At 39.9% G+C, this 18,575-nt stretch overlaps 1 protein-coding gene across 3 annotated transcripts in view; it reads right to left on the reverse strand.

Annotated features, from left to right (window-relative positions):
* LOC115103150 (ephrin type-B receptor 1-like) overlaps nucleotides 1-18,575 on the reverse strand; it is a 383,081-nt gene that overhangs the window by 24,641 nt on the left and 339,865 nt on the right. For 2 of the 3 annotated variants that reach the window (XR_010460227.1, XM_065005794.1), the window contains exons 10-11: nucleotides 2,936-3,124; nucleotides 1,170-1,417 (exon numbers count right to left, since the gene is read on the reverse strand). Coding sequence is in view for 1 of the 3 variants with exons in the window: in XM_065005794.1 (XP_064861866.1) it covers nucleotides 1,170-1,417; nucleotides 2,936-3,124 (437 nt within the window). In the remaining 2 variants the exon portion in view is untranslated. The remainder of the gene's footprint in view (nucleotides 1-1,169; nucleotides 1,418-2,935; nucleotides 3,125-18,575) is intronic. The other variant, XR_010460228.1, reaches the window with a different exon arrangement.

Consider the following 18,575-nt stretch of genomic DNA (forward strand, 5'->3'; position numbering starts at 1 on the left):
ACATTACATTGCCCATATATCATCAGCTGTAACTCATATTGGTTGTATCAAGCCATAAACATGCTGCAATGAACCCGTGCAGTCTTAGTGCAACATACACTGAGTATGCCAAAAGTTATATTGAGTTGCAAACTCCCCCTACACACACACACACACACACACACACACACACACACACACACACACACACACACACACACAGGGATGCTGGCCCATGTTGACACCAATGGGAAAGGAAAGCGGGATACCTAGTCAGTTGTACAACTGAATGCATTCAACTGAAATGTGTCTTACGCATTTAACCCAACCCCTCTGAGGTGCGGGGGGCTGCCTTAATCGACATACACGTCTTCGACGCCCAGGGAATAGCGGGGTTAACTGCCTTGCTCAAGGGCAGAACATATTTTTACCTTGTCAGCTCTGGGATTCGATCCAGCAACCTTTCGGTTACTGGCCCAACGCTTTAATGCTTCCCACAGTTGTGTCAAGATGGCTGGATGTCCTTTGGGTGGTGGACCATCCTTGATACACACGGGAAGGGAGACTGTTGAGTGTCAAAAACCCAGCATAGTTGCAGTTCTTGACACAAACCAGTGCGCCTGGCATCTACTAGCAAACCCCGTTTGTCTTGCCCATTCACCCTCTGAACGGCACACATTCAAAATCCATGTCTATATTGTATCAAGGCTTCAAAATCCTTGATTTAATCTGTCTCCTCCCATCTACACTGATTGAAGTGGATTTACCAGGTGACATCAATAAGGGATCATAGCTTTCACCTGGATTCACCTGGTCAGTCTGTCATGGAAAGAGCAGGTGTTCTTAATGTTTTGTAAACTCAGTGTATATCATCATACTGTATAATACATATTATGTGAACAGAAAAAACATGTAAATAAACTATTACCACAGTCCCATTTACTATAAGAAACTATAAAAAAGAGGTGGTAAGCAGTGTTTATAAATGATTAATAAGGCACAGTGGAGTGAACACCATCCATATTCCTGGGTCTATACTCATTAAGTGTTTTAGATATGGAGTGCTGATCTAGGAGCAGTTTAGCCTTTTAAATCATGTTGAATAAGAGTTGATGGGACAGGGGACCAGCTGATCGTGGAGCAGCTCTCATAATCTAAGGCACTTGATACACACACGTTCTATAACTCACTCTCAGGAAGGAATCGAGGGCCCCGTTCTCCATAAACTCTGTGACGATCATGACTGGCCGACTCTTGGTGACCACGCCCTCCAGTCTGATGATGTTGGGGTGGTCGAACTGTCCCATGATTGACGCCTCGGACAGGAAGTCCCGCCTCTGCTTCTCCACGTATCCTGCCTTCAGGGTCTTGATGGCTACGTAGATCTCCCTCTTGCCTGGCAGCTTCAGACGCCCCTTGTACACCTCACCAAACTCACCTGGAGGAAGGAGAGGTGTGGTGTGTGGTTATAGGGCTGGATCAACAGTCTAGAGAGATCAAGTCAATATTAGACCTTGAGATGTCGGTAAATATGAATCCATTTGATCGCGCTAGTACAATACTTCGAATCTGGCTCGAGAGGGACCAGGGACCCTATTTGACCAGAGACCCTATACAACATGTATGTTGGACCAGAGTTAACAAGCAGAAGATAGTTAGACCTTTGTGTTTTCAATAATCAAAAGTAATTGTCTCATTTGAGATCAACAGTGGGGCTATCTTGTTGAAGAGCAGCTCAGAATCTGGAGCGGGCATTCATGAATGGAAACTACAAGAATAACAACACAACAAATTCACAGTAAATATCTACTATTTCCATTCCTTGATTACTCATCATCCTCTCGGCATCCTGCGGAGATCCCACACCACCGAATAAACAAAAAACGGAAATCTGTAATTAGCAAACCCCCATTCCTCTATCCTTTCCTTCATCCCACTCCTCCATCTCCTCCCCTATCCTTTCCTTCATCCCACTCCTCTCCTCCCCTATCTTTCCTTCATCCCCTCCATCTCCTCCCCTATCCTTTCCTTCATCCCACTCCTCCATCTCCTCCCCTATCCTTTCCTTCATCCCACTCCTCCATCTCCTCCCCCTATCCTTTCCTTCATCCCACTCCTCTATCTCCTCCCCTATCCTTTCCTTCATCCCACTCCTCCATCTCCTCCCCCTATCCTTTCCTTCATCCCACTCCTCCATCTCCTCCCCTATCCTTTCCTTCATCCCACTCCTCTATCTCCTCCCCTATCCTTTCCTTCATCCCACTCCTCCATCTCCTCCCCTATCCTTTCCTTCATCCCACTCCTCCATCTCCTCCCCCTATCCTTTCCTTCATCCTCCTCCATCTCCTCCATCTTTCCTTCATCCCACTCCTCCATCCTCCCCCTTCCTTTCCTTCATCCCACTCCTCCATCTCCTCCCCCTATCCTTTCCTTCATCCCTCCTCCATCTCCTCCCCCTATCTTTCCTCCCCTCCTCCATTTCCTTCATCCTTCATCCCCTCCATCTCCTCCCCTATCCTTTCCTTCATCCCACTCCTCCATCTCCTCCCCCTATCCTTTCTTGTTTCCTCTCGCCTATCATGCAGTGTGTCTCAGCCAGACCACCGGAGGCTACTCCAGTCCTTGTCTCATTAGCCTGCTGTTATTTAACTCTTTGTATGAATCAACACCAATGAGCATGTCCCCATACAGTCAAGAAGGTCTGGCATGGCCCATCGAGGGAGGGCATGTCCCCAGAGAGAGAGAGGAAGAGAGTTAGGAAGGGAGAGAGGGAGGGAGTTAGGAAGGGAGAGAGGGAGGGAGGTGGGAGAGAGAGAACGAAATAGAGATAGGGAGACAGACAAAGCAAAAAAGAGAGAGAGCTTGGTACAGGGACTGGGATGCTATAGGCTAAATATATTTCTGCAACCCACCAACCTGCCCACGCACAAAGAAACACACATCCATCCACATTTACCTGCGCCAATGACTTCTTCGATCTTGACGGTGGAGACGTCGATCTCCTTGGCGAACTCCCGGACGGCCTCGTTAGGGTCCTCATAAGTGAAGGGGTCGATGTAGATCTTCATCCCCGGAGAGCCTGAGAAGTGGGTCGGGCAGCCCATTGGGGAGGGGCAGTTAGACATGTCGGCTCTCAGGGAGAGCTCTAGAACCAATCAGAGTGGATATGAACAATCAGTGAGAGTGCAGAATCTTTTGTGTTTTTGGTGGTGAAATGGGCTGTGGGTGGACATTGAATTCATATGTCCATGTAGTATGTATGTAACAGCATAGTGCAATGAAAAAGTTAGCTGTGCTGTAATACAACCTCTCATAAGGTATCTATGCATTAGAATGATGCTTCCATCGGGGTTAGAAGCGGTTCAGGGAACAGAACTAAAATACAGAAAATATTTTTTCAATGAAAGTGATCCATACTATTCCGGAACAGAACCATTATTTTAAAAGCATGGGAACCAGTTAATAACATTATTTTATGTTCAAGGCATTTTTTTCTAAAAAACGCAAGGTTACTGTACTGATGTTACCATAGTCTACTGTACTGACGTTACCATAGTCTACTGTACTGACTTTACCATAGTCTACTGTACTGACGTTACCATAGTCTACTGTACTGACGTTACCATAGTCTACTGTACTGACATTACCATAGTCTACTGTACTGACGTTACCATAGTACTGATGTTACCATAGTCTACTGTACTGATTACCATAGTCTACTGATGTTACCATAGTCTACTGACTGATTACCATAGTCTACTGTACTGATACTAGTCTACTGTACGATTACCATAGTCTACTGTACTGATGTTACCATAGGTACTACTGTCTACTGACTGTTACCATAGTCTACTGTACTGACCATAGTCTACCTGATGTTAGTCTGTACTGATGTTACTAGTCTATGTTGATGTTACCATAGTCTACTGTACTGATGTTACCATAGTCTATTGTACTGATGTTACCATAGTCTACTGTACTGATGTTACTACTGTACTGATGTTACCATAGTCTACTGTACTGATGTTACCATAGTCTACTGTACTGATGTTACCATAGTCTACTGTACTGATGTTACCATAGTCTATGTACTGATGTTACCATAGTCTACTGTACTGATGTTACCATAGTCTACTGTACTGATGTTACCATAGTCTACTGTACTGATGTTACCATAGTCTACTGTACTGATGTTACCATAGTCTACTGTACTGATGTTACCATAGTCTACTGTACTGATGTTACCATAGTCTACTTGTACTGATGTTACCATAGTCTACTGTACTGATGTTACCATAGTCTACTGTACTGATGTTACCATAGTCTACTGTACTGATGTTACCATAGTCTACTGTACTGATGTTACCATAGTCTACTGTACTGATGTTACCATAGTCTACTGTACTGATGTTACCATAGTCTACTGTCTACTGTATGTTACCATAGTCTATTGTACTGATGTTACCATAGTCTACTGTACTGATGTTACCATAGTCTACTGTACTGATGTTACCATAGTCTACTGTTACTGATGTTACCATAGTCTATTGTACTGATGTTACCATAGTCTACTGTACTGATGTTACCATAGTCTACTGTACTGATGTTACCATAGTCTACTGTACTGATGTTACCATAGTCTACTGTACTGATGTTACCATAGTCTATTGTCTGATGTTACCATAGTCTACTGTACTGATGTTACCATAGTCTACTGTACTGATGTTACCATAGTCTACTGTACTGTCTACTGTACTGTTACCATAGTCTACTGTACTGATGTTACCATAGTCTACTGTACTGATGTTACCATAGTCTACTGATGTTACCATAGTCTATTGTACTGATGTTACCATAGTCTACTGTACTGATGTTACCATAGTCTACTGTACTGATTTACCATAGTCTACTGTACTGATGTTACCATAGTCTACTGTACTGATGTTACCATAGTCTACTGTACTGATGTTACCATAGTCTACTGTACTGATGTTACCATAGTCTACTGATGTTACCATAGTCTACTGTTACCACCATAGTCTACTGTACTGATGTTACCATAGTCTACTGTACTGATGTTACCATGTCTATGTACTGACCACCATAGTCTACTGTACTGATGTTACCATAGACTGTTGACCATAGTCTACTGTCTGATGTTACCATAGTCTACTGTACTGATGTTACCATAGTCTACTTGTACTGATGTTACCATAGTCTACTGTACTGATGTTACCATAGTCTACTGTACTGATGTTACCATAGTCTACTGTACTGATGTTACCATAGTCTACTGTACTGATGTTACCATAGTCTACTGTACTGATGTTACCATAGTCTACTGTACTGATGTTACCATAGTCTATTGTACTGATGTTACCATAGTCTACTGTACTGATGTTACCATAGTCTACTGTACTGATGTTACCATAGTCTACTGTACTGATGTTACCATAGTCTACTGTACTGATGTTACCATAGTCTACTGTACTGATGTTACCATAGTCTACTGTACTGATGTTACCATAGTCTACTGTACTGATGTTACCATAGTCTACTGTACTGATGTTACCATGTTACCATAGTCTACTGTACTGATGTTACCATAGTCTACTGTACTGATGTTACCATAGTCTACTGTACTGACGTTACCATAGTCTACTGTACTGATGTTACCATAGTCTACTGTACTGATGTTACCATAGTCTACTGTACTGATGTTACCATAGTCTACTGTACTGATGTTACCATAGTCTACTGTACTGATGTTACCATAGTCTACTGTACTGATGTTACCATAGTCTACTGTACTGATGTTACCATAGTCTACTGTACTGATGTTACCATAGTCTACTGTACTGATGTTACCATAGTCTACTGTACTGTCTATTGTACTGTTTACCATAGTCTACTGTACTGATGTTACCATAGTCTACTGTACTGATGTTACCATAGTCTACTGTACTGATGTCACCATAGGCTACTGGACTGATGTTACCATAGTCTACTGTACTGATGTTACCATAGTCTACTGTCCTGATGTTACCATAGTCTACTGTACTGATGTTACCATAGTCTACTGTACTGGCGTAACCATAGTCTACTGTACTGATGTTACCATAGTCTACTGTACTGGCGTTACCATAGTCTACTGTACTGACGTTACCATAGTCTATTGTACTGATGTTACCATAGGCTACTGTACTGATGTTACCATAGTCTATTGTACTGATGTTACCATAGTCTACTGTACTGATGTTACCATAGGCTACTGTACTGATGTTACCATAGTCTACTGTACTGATTGTACTGATGTTACCATAGTCTACTGATGTTACTGATGTTACCATAGTCTATTGTACTGATTTACCATAGTACTGATGTTACCATAGTCTATTGTACTGATGTTACCATAGTCTATTGTACTGATGTTACCATAGTCTATTGTACTGATGTTACCATAGTCTATTGTACTGATGTTACCATAGTCTATTGTACTGATGTTACCATAGTCTACTGTACTGATGTTACCATAGTCTATTGTACTGATGTTGTTACCATAGTCTATTGTACTGATGTTACCATAGTCTACTGTACTGATGTTACCATAGTCTATGTTGACCATAGTCTACTGTACTGATGTTACCATAGTCTATTGTACTGATGTTACCATAGTCTATTGTACTGATGTTACCATAGTCTATTGTACTGATGTTACCATAGTCTATTGTACTGATGTTACCATAGTCTATTGTACTGATGTTACCATAGTCTATTGTACTGATGTTACCATAGTCTATTGTACTGATGTTACCATAGTCTATTGTACTGATGTTACCATAGTCTACTGTACTGATGTTACCATAGTCTACTGATGTTACCATAGTCTATTGTGTACTGATGTTACCATAGTCTACTGTACTGATGTTACCATAGTCTATTGTACTGATGTTACTGATACTGTTGACCATAGTCTACTGTACTGATGTTACTGTACATAGTCTACTGTACTGATGTTACCATAGTCTACTGTACTGATGTTACCATAGTCTACTGTACTGATGTTACCATAGTCTACTGTACTGATGTTACCATAGTCTACTGTACTGATGTTACCATAGTCTACTGTACTGATGTTACCATAGTCTGTACCATAGTCTATGTACTGATGTTACCATAGTCTACTGTACTGATGTTACCATAGTCTACTGTACTGACATTACCATAGTCTACTGTACTGATGTTACCATAGTCTACTGTACTGATGTTACCATAGTCTACTGTACTGATGTTACCATAGTCTACTGTACTGATGTTACCATAGTCTACTGTACTGATGTTACCATAGTCTACTGTACTGACTGATGTTACCATGTAGTCTACTGTACTGATGTTACCATAGTCTACTGTACTGATGTTACCATAGTCTACTGATGTTACTGATGTTGATGTTACCATAGTCTACTGTACTGATGTTACCATAGTCTACTGTCCTGACGTTACCATAGTCTACTGTACTGACGTTACCATAGGCTACTGTACTGATGTTACCATAGTTTACTGTCCGGATGTTACCATAGTCTACTGTACTGATGTTACCATAGTCTACTGTACTGATGTTACCATAGTCTATTGTACTGATGTTACCATAGTCTATTGTACTGATGTTACCATAGTCTATTGTACTGATGTTACCATAGTCTATTGTACTGATGTTACCATAGTCTATTGTACTGATGTTACCATAGTCTATTGTACTGATGTTACCATAGTCTATTGTACTGATGTTACCATAGTCTATTGTACTGATGTTACCATAGTCTATTGTACTGATGTTACCATAGTCTATTGTACTGATGTTACCATAGTCTACTGTACTGATGTTACCATAGTCTATTGTACTGATGTTACCATAGTCTATTGTACTGATGTTACCATAGTCTACTGTACTGATGTTACCATAGTCTACTGTACTGATGTTACCATAGTCTACTGTACTGATGTTACCATAGTCTACTGTACTGATGTTACCATAGTCTACTGTACTGATGTTACCATAGTCTACTGTACTGACGTTACCATAGTCTACTGTACTGATGTTACCATAGTCTACTGTACTGATGTTACCATAGTTACCTGATGTTAGTCTACCACTGATGTTACCATAGTCTATTGTACTGATGTTACCATAGTCTACTGTACTGATGTTACCATAGTCTACTGTGTTACTGACTGATTTACCATAGTCTACTGTACTGATGTTACCATAGTCTACTGTACTGATGTTACCATAGTCTACTGTACTGATGTTACCATAGTCTACTGTACTGATGTTACCATAGTCTACTGTACTGATGTTACCATAGTCTACTGTACTGATGTTACCATAGTCTACTGTACTGATGTTACCATAGTCTACTGTACTGATGTTACCATGTCTACTGTACTGACGTTACCATAGTCTACTGTACTGATGTTACCATAGTCTACTGTACTGATGTTACCCATAGTCTACTGTACTGATGTTACCATAGTCTACTGTACTGATGTTACCATAGTCTACTGTACTGATGTTACCATAGTCTACTGTACTGATGTTACCATAGTCTACTGTACTGATGTTACCATAGTCTGTACTGATGTTACCATAGTCTACTGTACTGATGTTACCTGTACTGATGTTACTAGTCTGTACTGATGTTACCATAGTCTACTGTACTGACGTTACCATAGTCTACTGTACTGATGTTACCATAGTCTACTGTACTGATGTTACCATAGTCTACTGTACTGATGTTACCATAGTCTATTGTACTGATGTTACCATAGTCTATTGTACTGATGTTACCATAGTCTATTGTACTGATGTTACCATAGTCTATTGTACTGATGTTACCATAGTCTACTGTACTGATGTTACCATAGTCTATTGTACTGATGTTACCATAGTCTATTGTACTGATGTTACCATAGTCTATTGTACTGATGTTACCATAGTCTATTGTACTGATGTTACCATAGTCTGATGATGTTACCATTCTACCATAGTTACCATAGTCTATTGTACTGATGTTACCATAGTCTATTGTACTGATGACCATAGTTACCATAGTCTACTGTCCTGATGTTACCATAGTCTACTGTACTGATGTTACCATAGTCTACTGTACTGATGTTACCATAGTCTACTGTACTGATGTTACCATAGTCTACTGTACTGATGTTACCATAGTCTACTGTACTGATGTTACCATAGTCTACTGTACTGATGTTACCATAGTCTACTGTACTGATGTTACCATAGTCTACTGTACTGATGTTACCATAGTCTACTGTACTGATGTTACCATAGTCTACTGTACTGATGTTACCATAGTCTACTGTACTGATGTTACCATAGTCTACTGTACTGATGTTACCATAGTCTACTGTACTGATGTTACCATAGTCTACTGTACTGATGTTACCATAGTCTACTGTACTGATGTTACCATAGTCTACTGTACTGTATGTTATGTTACCATAGTCTACTGTACTGATGTTACCATAGTCTACTGTACTGATGTTACCATAGTCTGATGTTACCATAGTCTACTACTGATGTTACCATAGTCTATTGTACTGATGTTACCATAGTCTATTGTACTGATGTTACCCATAGTCTATTGTACTGTTACTGACTGTTACCATAGTCTATTGTACTGATGTTACCATAGTCTATTGTACTGATGTTACCATAGTCTATTGTACTGATGTTACCATAGTCTATTGTACTGATGTTACCATAGTCTATTGTACTGATGTTACCATAGTCTATTGTACTGATGTTACCATAGTCTATTGTACTGATGTTACCATAGTCTACTGTACTGATGTTACTGATGTTACCATAGTCTACTGTACTGATGTTACCATAGTCTACTGTGATGTTACTGACTGTTACCATAGTCTACTGTACTGATGTTACCATAGTCTACTAGTCTACTGTACTGATGTTACCATAGTCTACTGTACTGATGTTACCATAGTCTACTGTACTGATGTTACCATAGTCTACTGTACTGATGTTACCATAGTCTACTGTACTGACATTACCATAGTCTACTGTACTGATGTTACCATAGTCTATTGTACTGATGTTACCATAGTCTACTGTACTGATGTTACCATAGTCTACTGTACTGATGTTACCATAGTCTACTGTACTGATGTTACCATAGTCTACTGTACTGATGTTACCATAGTCTACTGTACTGACGTTACCATAGTCTACTGTACTGATGTTACCATAGTCTACTGTACTGATGTTACCATAGTCTACTGTACTGATGTTACCATAGTCTACTGTACTGATACTTACCATAGTCTACTGTACTGATGTTACCATAGTCTACTGTACTGATGTTACCATAGTCTATTGTACTGATGTTACCATAGTCTACTGTACTGATGTTACCATAGTCTACTGATGTTACTGTCTATGTTACCATAGTCTACTGTACTGATGTTACCATAGTCTACTGTACTGACCATGTTACCATAGTCTACTGTACTGATGTTACTACTGACTGATGTTACCATAGTCTATTGTACTGATGTTACCATAGTCTATTGTACTGATGTTACCATAGTCTACTTGTACTGATGTTACCATAGTCTACCTGTACTGATGTCTACTGATGTTACCATAGTCTATTGTACTGATACTGATGTTACCATAGTCTACTGTACTGATGTTACCATAGTCTACTGTACTGATGTTACCATAGTCTACTGATACCATAGTCTACTGTACTGATGTTACCATAGTCTACTGTACTGATGTTACTACTGTACTGAGTCTACTGTACTGATGTTACCATAGTCTATGTACTGATGTTACCATAGTCTACTGTACTGATGTTACCATAGTCTATGTACTGATGTTACCATAGTCTATTGTACTGATGTTACCATAGTCTACTGTACTGATACCATAGTTATTGTACCATGTTAGTCTACTGTACTGATGTTACCATAGTCTACTGTACTGAGTTACCATAGTCTACTGTACTGATGTTACCATAGTCTACTGTACTGATGTTACCATAGTCTATTGTACTGATGTTACCATAGTCTATTGTACTGATGTTACCATAGTCTATTGTACTGATGTTACCATAGTCTACTGTACTGATGTTACCATAGTTACCATAGTCTACTGTACTGATGTTACCATAGTCTACTGTACTGATGTTACCATAGTCTACTGTACTGATGTTACCATAGTCTATTGTACTGATGTTACCATAGTCTAGTCTATGATGTCTACTGATGTTACCATAGTCTACTGTATGATGTTACCATAGTCTATGTTGATGTTACCATAGTCTACTGTACTGATGTTACCATAGTCTACTGTACTGATGTTACCATAGTCTACTGTACTGATGTTACCATAGTCTACTGTACTGATGTTACCATAGTTACTAGTCTGTACTGATGTTACCATAGTCTATTGTACTGATGTTACCATAGTACTGTACTGATGTTACCATAGATGTACTGATGTTACCATAGTCTACTTGTACTGATGTTACCATAGTCTACTGTACTGATGTTACCATAGTCTACTGATGTACTGATGTTACCATAGTCTACTGATACTGTCTATTGTACTATGTTACCATAGGCTACTGTACTGATGTTACCATAGTCTACTGATGTTACCATGATCTACTGTTACCATAGTCTACTGTACTGTACCATAGTCTACTGTACTGATGTTACCATAGTCTACTGTACTGATGTTACCATAGTCTACTGTACTGATGTTACCATAGTCTACTGTACTGATGTTACCATAGTCTATGTACTGATGTTACCATAGTCTACTGATACCATGTCTATGTTGACCATAGTCTACTGTACCATAGATGTGATACCATAGTCTACTGTACTGATGTTACCATAGTCTGTACTGATGTTACCATAGTCTATGTTGATGTTACCATAGTCTACTGTACTGATGTTACCATAGTCTACTGTACTGACTGTTACCATAGTCTACTGTACTGATGTTACCATAGTCTATGTGTACTGATGTTACCATAGTACTGTACTGACGTTACCATAGTCTACTGTTGATGTTACCATAGTCTACTGTACTGATGTTACCATAGTCTACTGTACTGATGTTACCATAGTCTACTGTACTGATGTTACCATAGTCTACTGTACTGATGTTACCATAGTCTACTGTACTGATGTTACCATAGTCTACTGTACTGATGTTACCATACTACTGTATGATGTTACCATAGTCTACTGTACTGATGTTACCATAGTCTACTGTACTGATGTTACCATAGTCTACTTGTACTGATGTTACCATAGTCTACTGTACTGATGTTACCATAGTCTACTGTACTGATGTTACCATAGTCTACTGTACTGACTGTTACCATAGTCTACTGTACTGATGTTACCATAGTCTACTGTACTGATACCATAGTTACTGTACTGATAGTCTACTGTACTGACGTTACCATAGTCTACTGTACTGATGTTACCATAGTCTACTGTACTGATACCATAGTTACCTGATGTTACCATAGTCTACTGATGTTACCATAGACTGTACTGATGTTAGTCTACTGTACTGATGTTACTGTATAGTTACCATAGTCTACTGTACTGATGTTACCATAGTCTATTGTACTGATGTACTGATGTTACCATAGGTCTACTGTACCATAGTCTACTGTACTGATGTTACCTATACTGATGTTACTAGTCTATTGTACTGATGTTACCATAGTCTACTGTACTGATACTGTGTTACCATAGTCTACTGTACTGATGTTACCATAGTCTGTACTGATGTTACCATAGTCTACTGTACTGATGTTACCATAGTCTACTGTACTGATGTTACCATAGTCTACTGTACTGATGTTACCATAGTCTATTGTACTGATGTTACCTATAGTCCATAGTCTGTACTGATGTTACCATAGTCTACTGTACTGATGTTACCATAGTCTACTGTACTGATGTTACCATAGTCTACTGTACTGATGTTACCTATAGTCTATGTTACCATAGTCTGTACTGATGTTACCATAGTCTATTGTACTGATGTTACCATAGTCTATTGTACTGATGTTACCATGTCTATGTTGATGTTACCATAGTCTATGTACTGATGTTACCATAGTCTATTGATGTTACTAGTCTATGTTGACCATAGTCTACTGTACTGATGTTACCATAGTCTACTGTACTGTACTGACTGTTGACCATAGTCTACTGTACTGATGTTACCATAGTCTACTGTACTGATGTTACCATAGTCTACTGTACTGATGTTACCATAGTCTACTGTACTGATGTTACCATGATGTTACCATAGTCTACTGTACTGATGTTACCATAGTCTACTGTACTGATGTTACCATAGTTACTAGTCTGTACTGATGTTACCATAGTCTACTGTACTGATGTTACCATAGTCTACTGTACTGTCTATGTTACCATAGTCTACTGTACTGATGTTACCATAGTCTACTGTACTGATGTTACCATAGTCTACTGTACTGATGTTACCATAGTCTATTGTACTGATGTTACCATAGTCTACTGTACTGATGTTACCATAGTCTATGTGTACTGACTGTTAACATAGTCTACTGTACTGATGTTACCATAGTCTACTGTACTGATGTTACCATAGTCTACTGTACTGATGTTACCATAGTCTACTGTACTGATGTTAGTCTACCATAGTCTACTGTACTGATGTTACCATAGTCTACTGTACTGATGTTACCATAGTCTACTGTACTGATGTTACCATAGTCTACTGTACTGATGTTACCATAGTCTACTGTACTGACTCTACTGTACTGACTGTTACCATAGTCTACTGTACTGATGTTACCATAGTCTACTGTACTGACATTACCATAGTACTGTACTGATACTAGTCTACTGTTGACCACCATAGTCTACTGTACTGATGTTACCATAGTCTACTGTACTGACTGTCTACTGTACTGATGTTACCATAGTCTACTGTACTGATGTTACCATAGTCTACTGTACTGATGTTACCATAGTCTACTGTACTGATGTTACCATAGTCTACTGTACTGATGTTACCATAGTCTACTGTACTGATGTTACCATAGTCTACTGTACTGATGTTACCATAGTCTACTGTCCTGATGTTACCATAGTCTACTGTACTGACGCACCATAGTCTACTGTACTGATGTTACCATAGTCTACTGTACTGACATTACCATAGTCTACTGTACTGATGTTACCATAGGTTACTCTACTGACGTTACACTCATGATTCAGAAGATAGAGAGAAAGATTTTTAATTAGCTAGAGAAGAATGGATCAACTTTTTCATTGCTAGTTAAGGATATTATAAACCTTGAAATTCACATTGGATTTATTAACTACAAAAAGGTAAGATACAGTATGTTTTCATCCTGGTGCCGCTCAGCACACACAAGCTTGTTAGCTAGCGGGCTCAAAAGACATTCAAAGTTCCTCCATAGAAGTTGCCCCTCCTAGATATAATTCAAATAATTCAGATAATGCATGTCACAACAAGAGCCAGAGCTGCAAGCCTCCTTCTCAACCCTCTCCTGCTCTCTCCCCACCTGCATTATTTCACCCGAACCTTGTGCCAAAGGCTACTTTTGTCTGTCCATCACGCATGTAAACAACTAGCCTGCCTGCTCTGTCTGCTCTGATTGGTGAAGTCATTTAATGAGCTAAATGTAAACAACTGTTGATTTCACAAGTAAAAAAATAAACACAAAGGAACAATATTAACCGGAAAACATTTTTGGTTTGAACCGGTTCAGAACTTTATTTTGCTGGTCGGAACACGGGACGAAACGAAAAAAATAGTGTTTCTGATTGGAAAAAATAATTTTGGTTTCCAGGACTCTGTCTTTGGGTGTAGGCAAACAAGCAAGCCTGTGTGAATGGATTTGAATTATAGTAATGTACACAAGTCTATTAGTGCTCCTGTTTTCTCCCAGGAACAAGCACTCCTCCACAGCAGACACTAATAAAATAGTGTTTTGATGAATCCGTTTTATCCAACAGTAAACATCGAGAGCCATGAGAAAGATGAGAGAGATGGAGAAACAGAAAGAGCTTTTTTCTTTCCTCTCTCACTCCCTTCCTCTCTGCCCTGTGATCGCAGAGGAACCAATTTCCCCACCATCTCTCCCCATAGATGCTCATAAACTGATAAAACCGCCTCGCTAACCAACGGCTCTAAGCGCCAGTGACAGATAGGTGAGTACAGTTCACTGTCTGGGGATGTCTGGGAATGGAGAAACACTTGTTTCTGAGGCAGATGAGATGGCTTGTGGGTAGTCAAAATCATATTCAACACATGAATTGACAACATAGAATATACTCCTAAAATCGCAACCTATCCACTATGTAATGCACTAAATTTGACTAGAGCCACAAATTCTCTCAATGACATTGATTAGCACTCTCAGACTGGTTTTGCAATATGGCACCAGGGTTGACATAAGCCCATCGTCTCCTCATGAACCTCATTCATCTACATGACATGCAGCACCTAGGCTGAGCAGAGTCAAGTGGCGGAGGGCTGAGAAGGGGATAGGAAGGATAGGATCTCTATTCAAGGAGGGGATCAAGGTACCTTGTACCTTACATATAGCTCTTGAATGAAAGCTCAGACTGGCTAGCACACTAATTACCTTGAAGTCTGTCTCTGTGGATGTAATTGCTGATTAGAGACTCCATGGAGACTGGATTACAGATAATCCATGAGAGGGTTTGGAGTTCTGCATTATATAATGGCATTATGGACGTGTGTGCATGCGTGTGACTGAAACGCAGCTCAGGAATCTCAGGCCTGGGAACATAGGCATGCACACACACACACACACACACACACACACACACACACACACACACACACACACACACACACACACACACAAACGTGCATCCCATTGCCTTTTTCCATATTCCACAGACCCATGTCCACTTTCATGTATAATTTTTCTCACGTCACCCCGCTCCTCCGCTCTCTCCACTGGCTTCCAGTTGAAGCTCGCATCCGCTACAAGACCATGGTGCTTGCCTACGGAGCTGTGAGGGGAACGGCACCTCAGTACCTCCAGGCTCTGATCAGGCCCTACACCCAAACAAGGGCACTGCGTTCATCCACCTCTGGCCTGCTCGCCTCCCTACCACTGAGGAAGTACAGTTCCCGCGCAGCCCAGTCAAAACTGTTCGCTGCTCTGGCCCCCCAATGGTGGAACAAACTCCCTCACGACGCCAGGACAGCGGAGTCAATCACCACCTTCCGGAGACACCTGAAACCCCACCTCTTTCAGGAATACCTAGGATAGGATAAAGTAATCCTTCTCACCCCCCTTAAAAGATTTAGATGCACTATTGTAAAGTGGCTGTTCCACTGGATGTCTTAAGGTGAACGCACCAATTTGTAAGTCGCTCTGGATAAGAGCGTCTGCTAAATGACTTAAATGTAAAATGTAAATGTAAATTTAAATAGCAAACAGTTTATCAGTTGTTTGTGCGGGCCAAAGCACATCCAAACCACCGGGTCTATTTTTACCCTGCTATAAAACAACAAAGTCCATTGGGTGAGCGAAAGAGGGGGTGGAGAGAGAGAGAAAGATCCCCTATAACCAATATCTCATGGCACAGATTTGGTCCTGAAGTATACACACCTAAACTAATCTACTGTATAGATCCATGATGTGCGCATATACACTCATACACGCTACAGGCAAAACATATAAATTAATATTCTCCTCAGTGCAAGTTAAGTTAATTAGCCAGCGTTTGATGTGAGAAAATAACTTATTAAGGCAGAAATCAGAGAGAGAAAAATACAAACATTCTGCAATCTGCAAATCTTAAGGGATTAACACGCCGCTGGCCTGGATCGTAAATTAAAATCTAAATCCAGCAAGCAATTAGATTCTTAGTGAAATATATGGAAGTTTGTTGAAGAATCTGTCTTTTCCGGGTTGTTTTTCCAATGACAGACATTTCTGTCAGAAGAGGCTGGGCCGTTGTCACTAGAGGTCGACCGATTATGATTTTTCAACGCTGATACCGATACCGATTATTGGAGGACCAAAAAAATAGCTGATACCGATTCATCGGCCAATTTTTTAAATGTATTTGTAATAATGACAACTACAACAATACTGAATGAACACTTATTTTAACTTAATATAATACATCAATAAAATCAATTTAGCCTCAAATAAATAATGAAACATGTTAAATTTGGTTTAAATAATGCAAAAACAAAGTGTTGGAGAAGAAAGTAAAAGTGCAATATGTGCCATGTAAAAAAGCTAACGTTTCAGTTCCTTGCTCAGAACATGAGAACATATGAAAGCTGGTGGTTCCTTTTAACATGAGTCTTCAATATTCCCAGGTAAGAAGTTTTAGATTGTAGTTATTATAGGAATTATAGGACTATTTCTCTCTAGACCATTTGTATTTCATATACCTTTGACTATTGGATGTTCTTATAGGCACTTTAGCATTGCCAGTGTAACAGTATAGCTTCCGTCCCTCTCCTCGCCCCTACCTGGGCTCGAACCAGGAACACATCGACAACAGCCACCCTCGAAGCATCATTACCCATCCATCGCTCCACAAAAGCCGCGGCCCTTGCAGTGCAAGGGGAACAACTACTCCAAGTCTCAGAGCGAGTGACGTCACCGATTGAAACGCTATTAGTGCGCACCCCGCTAACTAGCTAGCCATTTTACATCGGTTACACCAGCCAAATCTCGGGAGTTGATAGGCTTGAAGTCATAAACAGCTCAATGCTTGAAGCATTGCGAAGAGCTGTTTGAATGAATGCGTATGAGCCTGCTGCTGCCTACCATCGCTCAGTCAGACTGCTCTATCAAATATCAAATCATAGACTTAATTATAACATAATAACACACAGAAATACGAGCCTTTGGTCATTAATATGGTCGGATCTGGAAACTACAATTTCGAAAACAAAACGTTTATTCTTTCAGTGAAATACGGAAACCGTTACGTATTTTATCTAACGGGTGGCATCCCTAAGTCTAAATATTGCTGTTACATTGTACAACTTCAATGTTATGTCATAATTATGTACAATTCTGGCAAATTAATTACGGTCTTTGTTAGGAATAAATGGACTTCACACAGTTCGCAACGAGCCAGGTGGCCCAAATTGCTGCATATACCCTGACTGCTTGCAGGGCACGCAAGAGAAGTGACACAATTTCCCAAATTATAAGAAATTAATGTTACCAGGCAATATTAACTAAATATGCAGGTTTAAAAATATATACTTGCGTATTGATTTTAAAGAAAGGCATTGATATTTATGGTTAGGTTTGGTGCAACGACAGTGCTAAATCATCACCCGTTTGGCGAAGTAGGCTGTGAATCGATGATAAATTAACAGGCACCGCATTGATTATATGCAACGCAGGACACGCTAGATAAACTAGTAATATTATCAACCATGTGTAGTTACAGTAACTAGTGATTATGTGAAGATTGATTGTTTTTTA

This window comes from Oncorhynchus nerka, linkage group LG20 (assembly GCF_034236695.1).
Source record: "Oncorhynchus nerka isolate Pitt River linkage group LG20, Oner_Uvic_2.0, whole genome shotgun sequence".
Lineage (NCBI taxonomy): Eukaryota > Metazoa > Chordata > Actinopteri > Salmoniformes > Salmonidae > Oncorhynchus > Oncorhynchus nerka.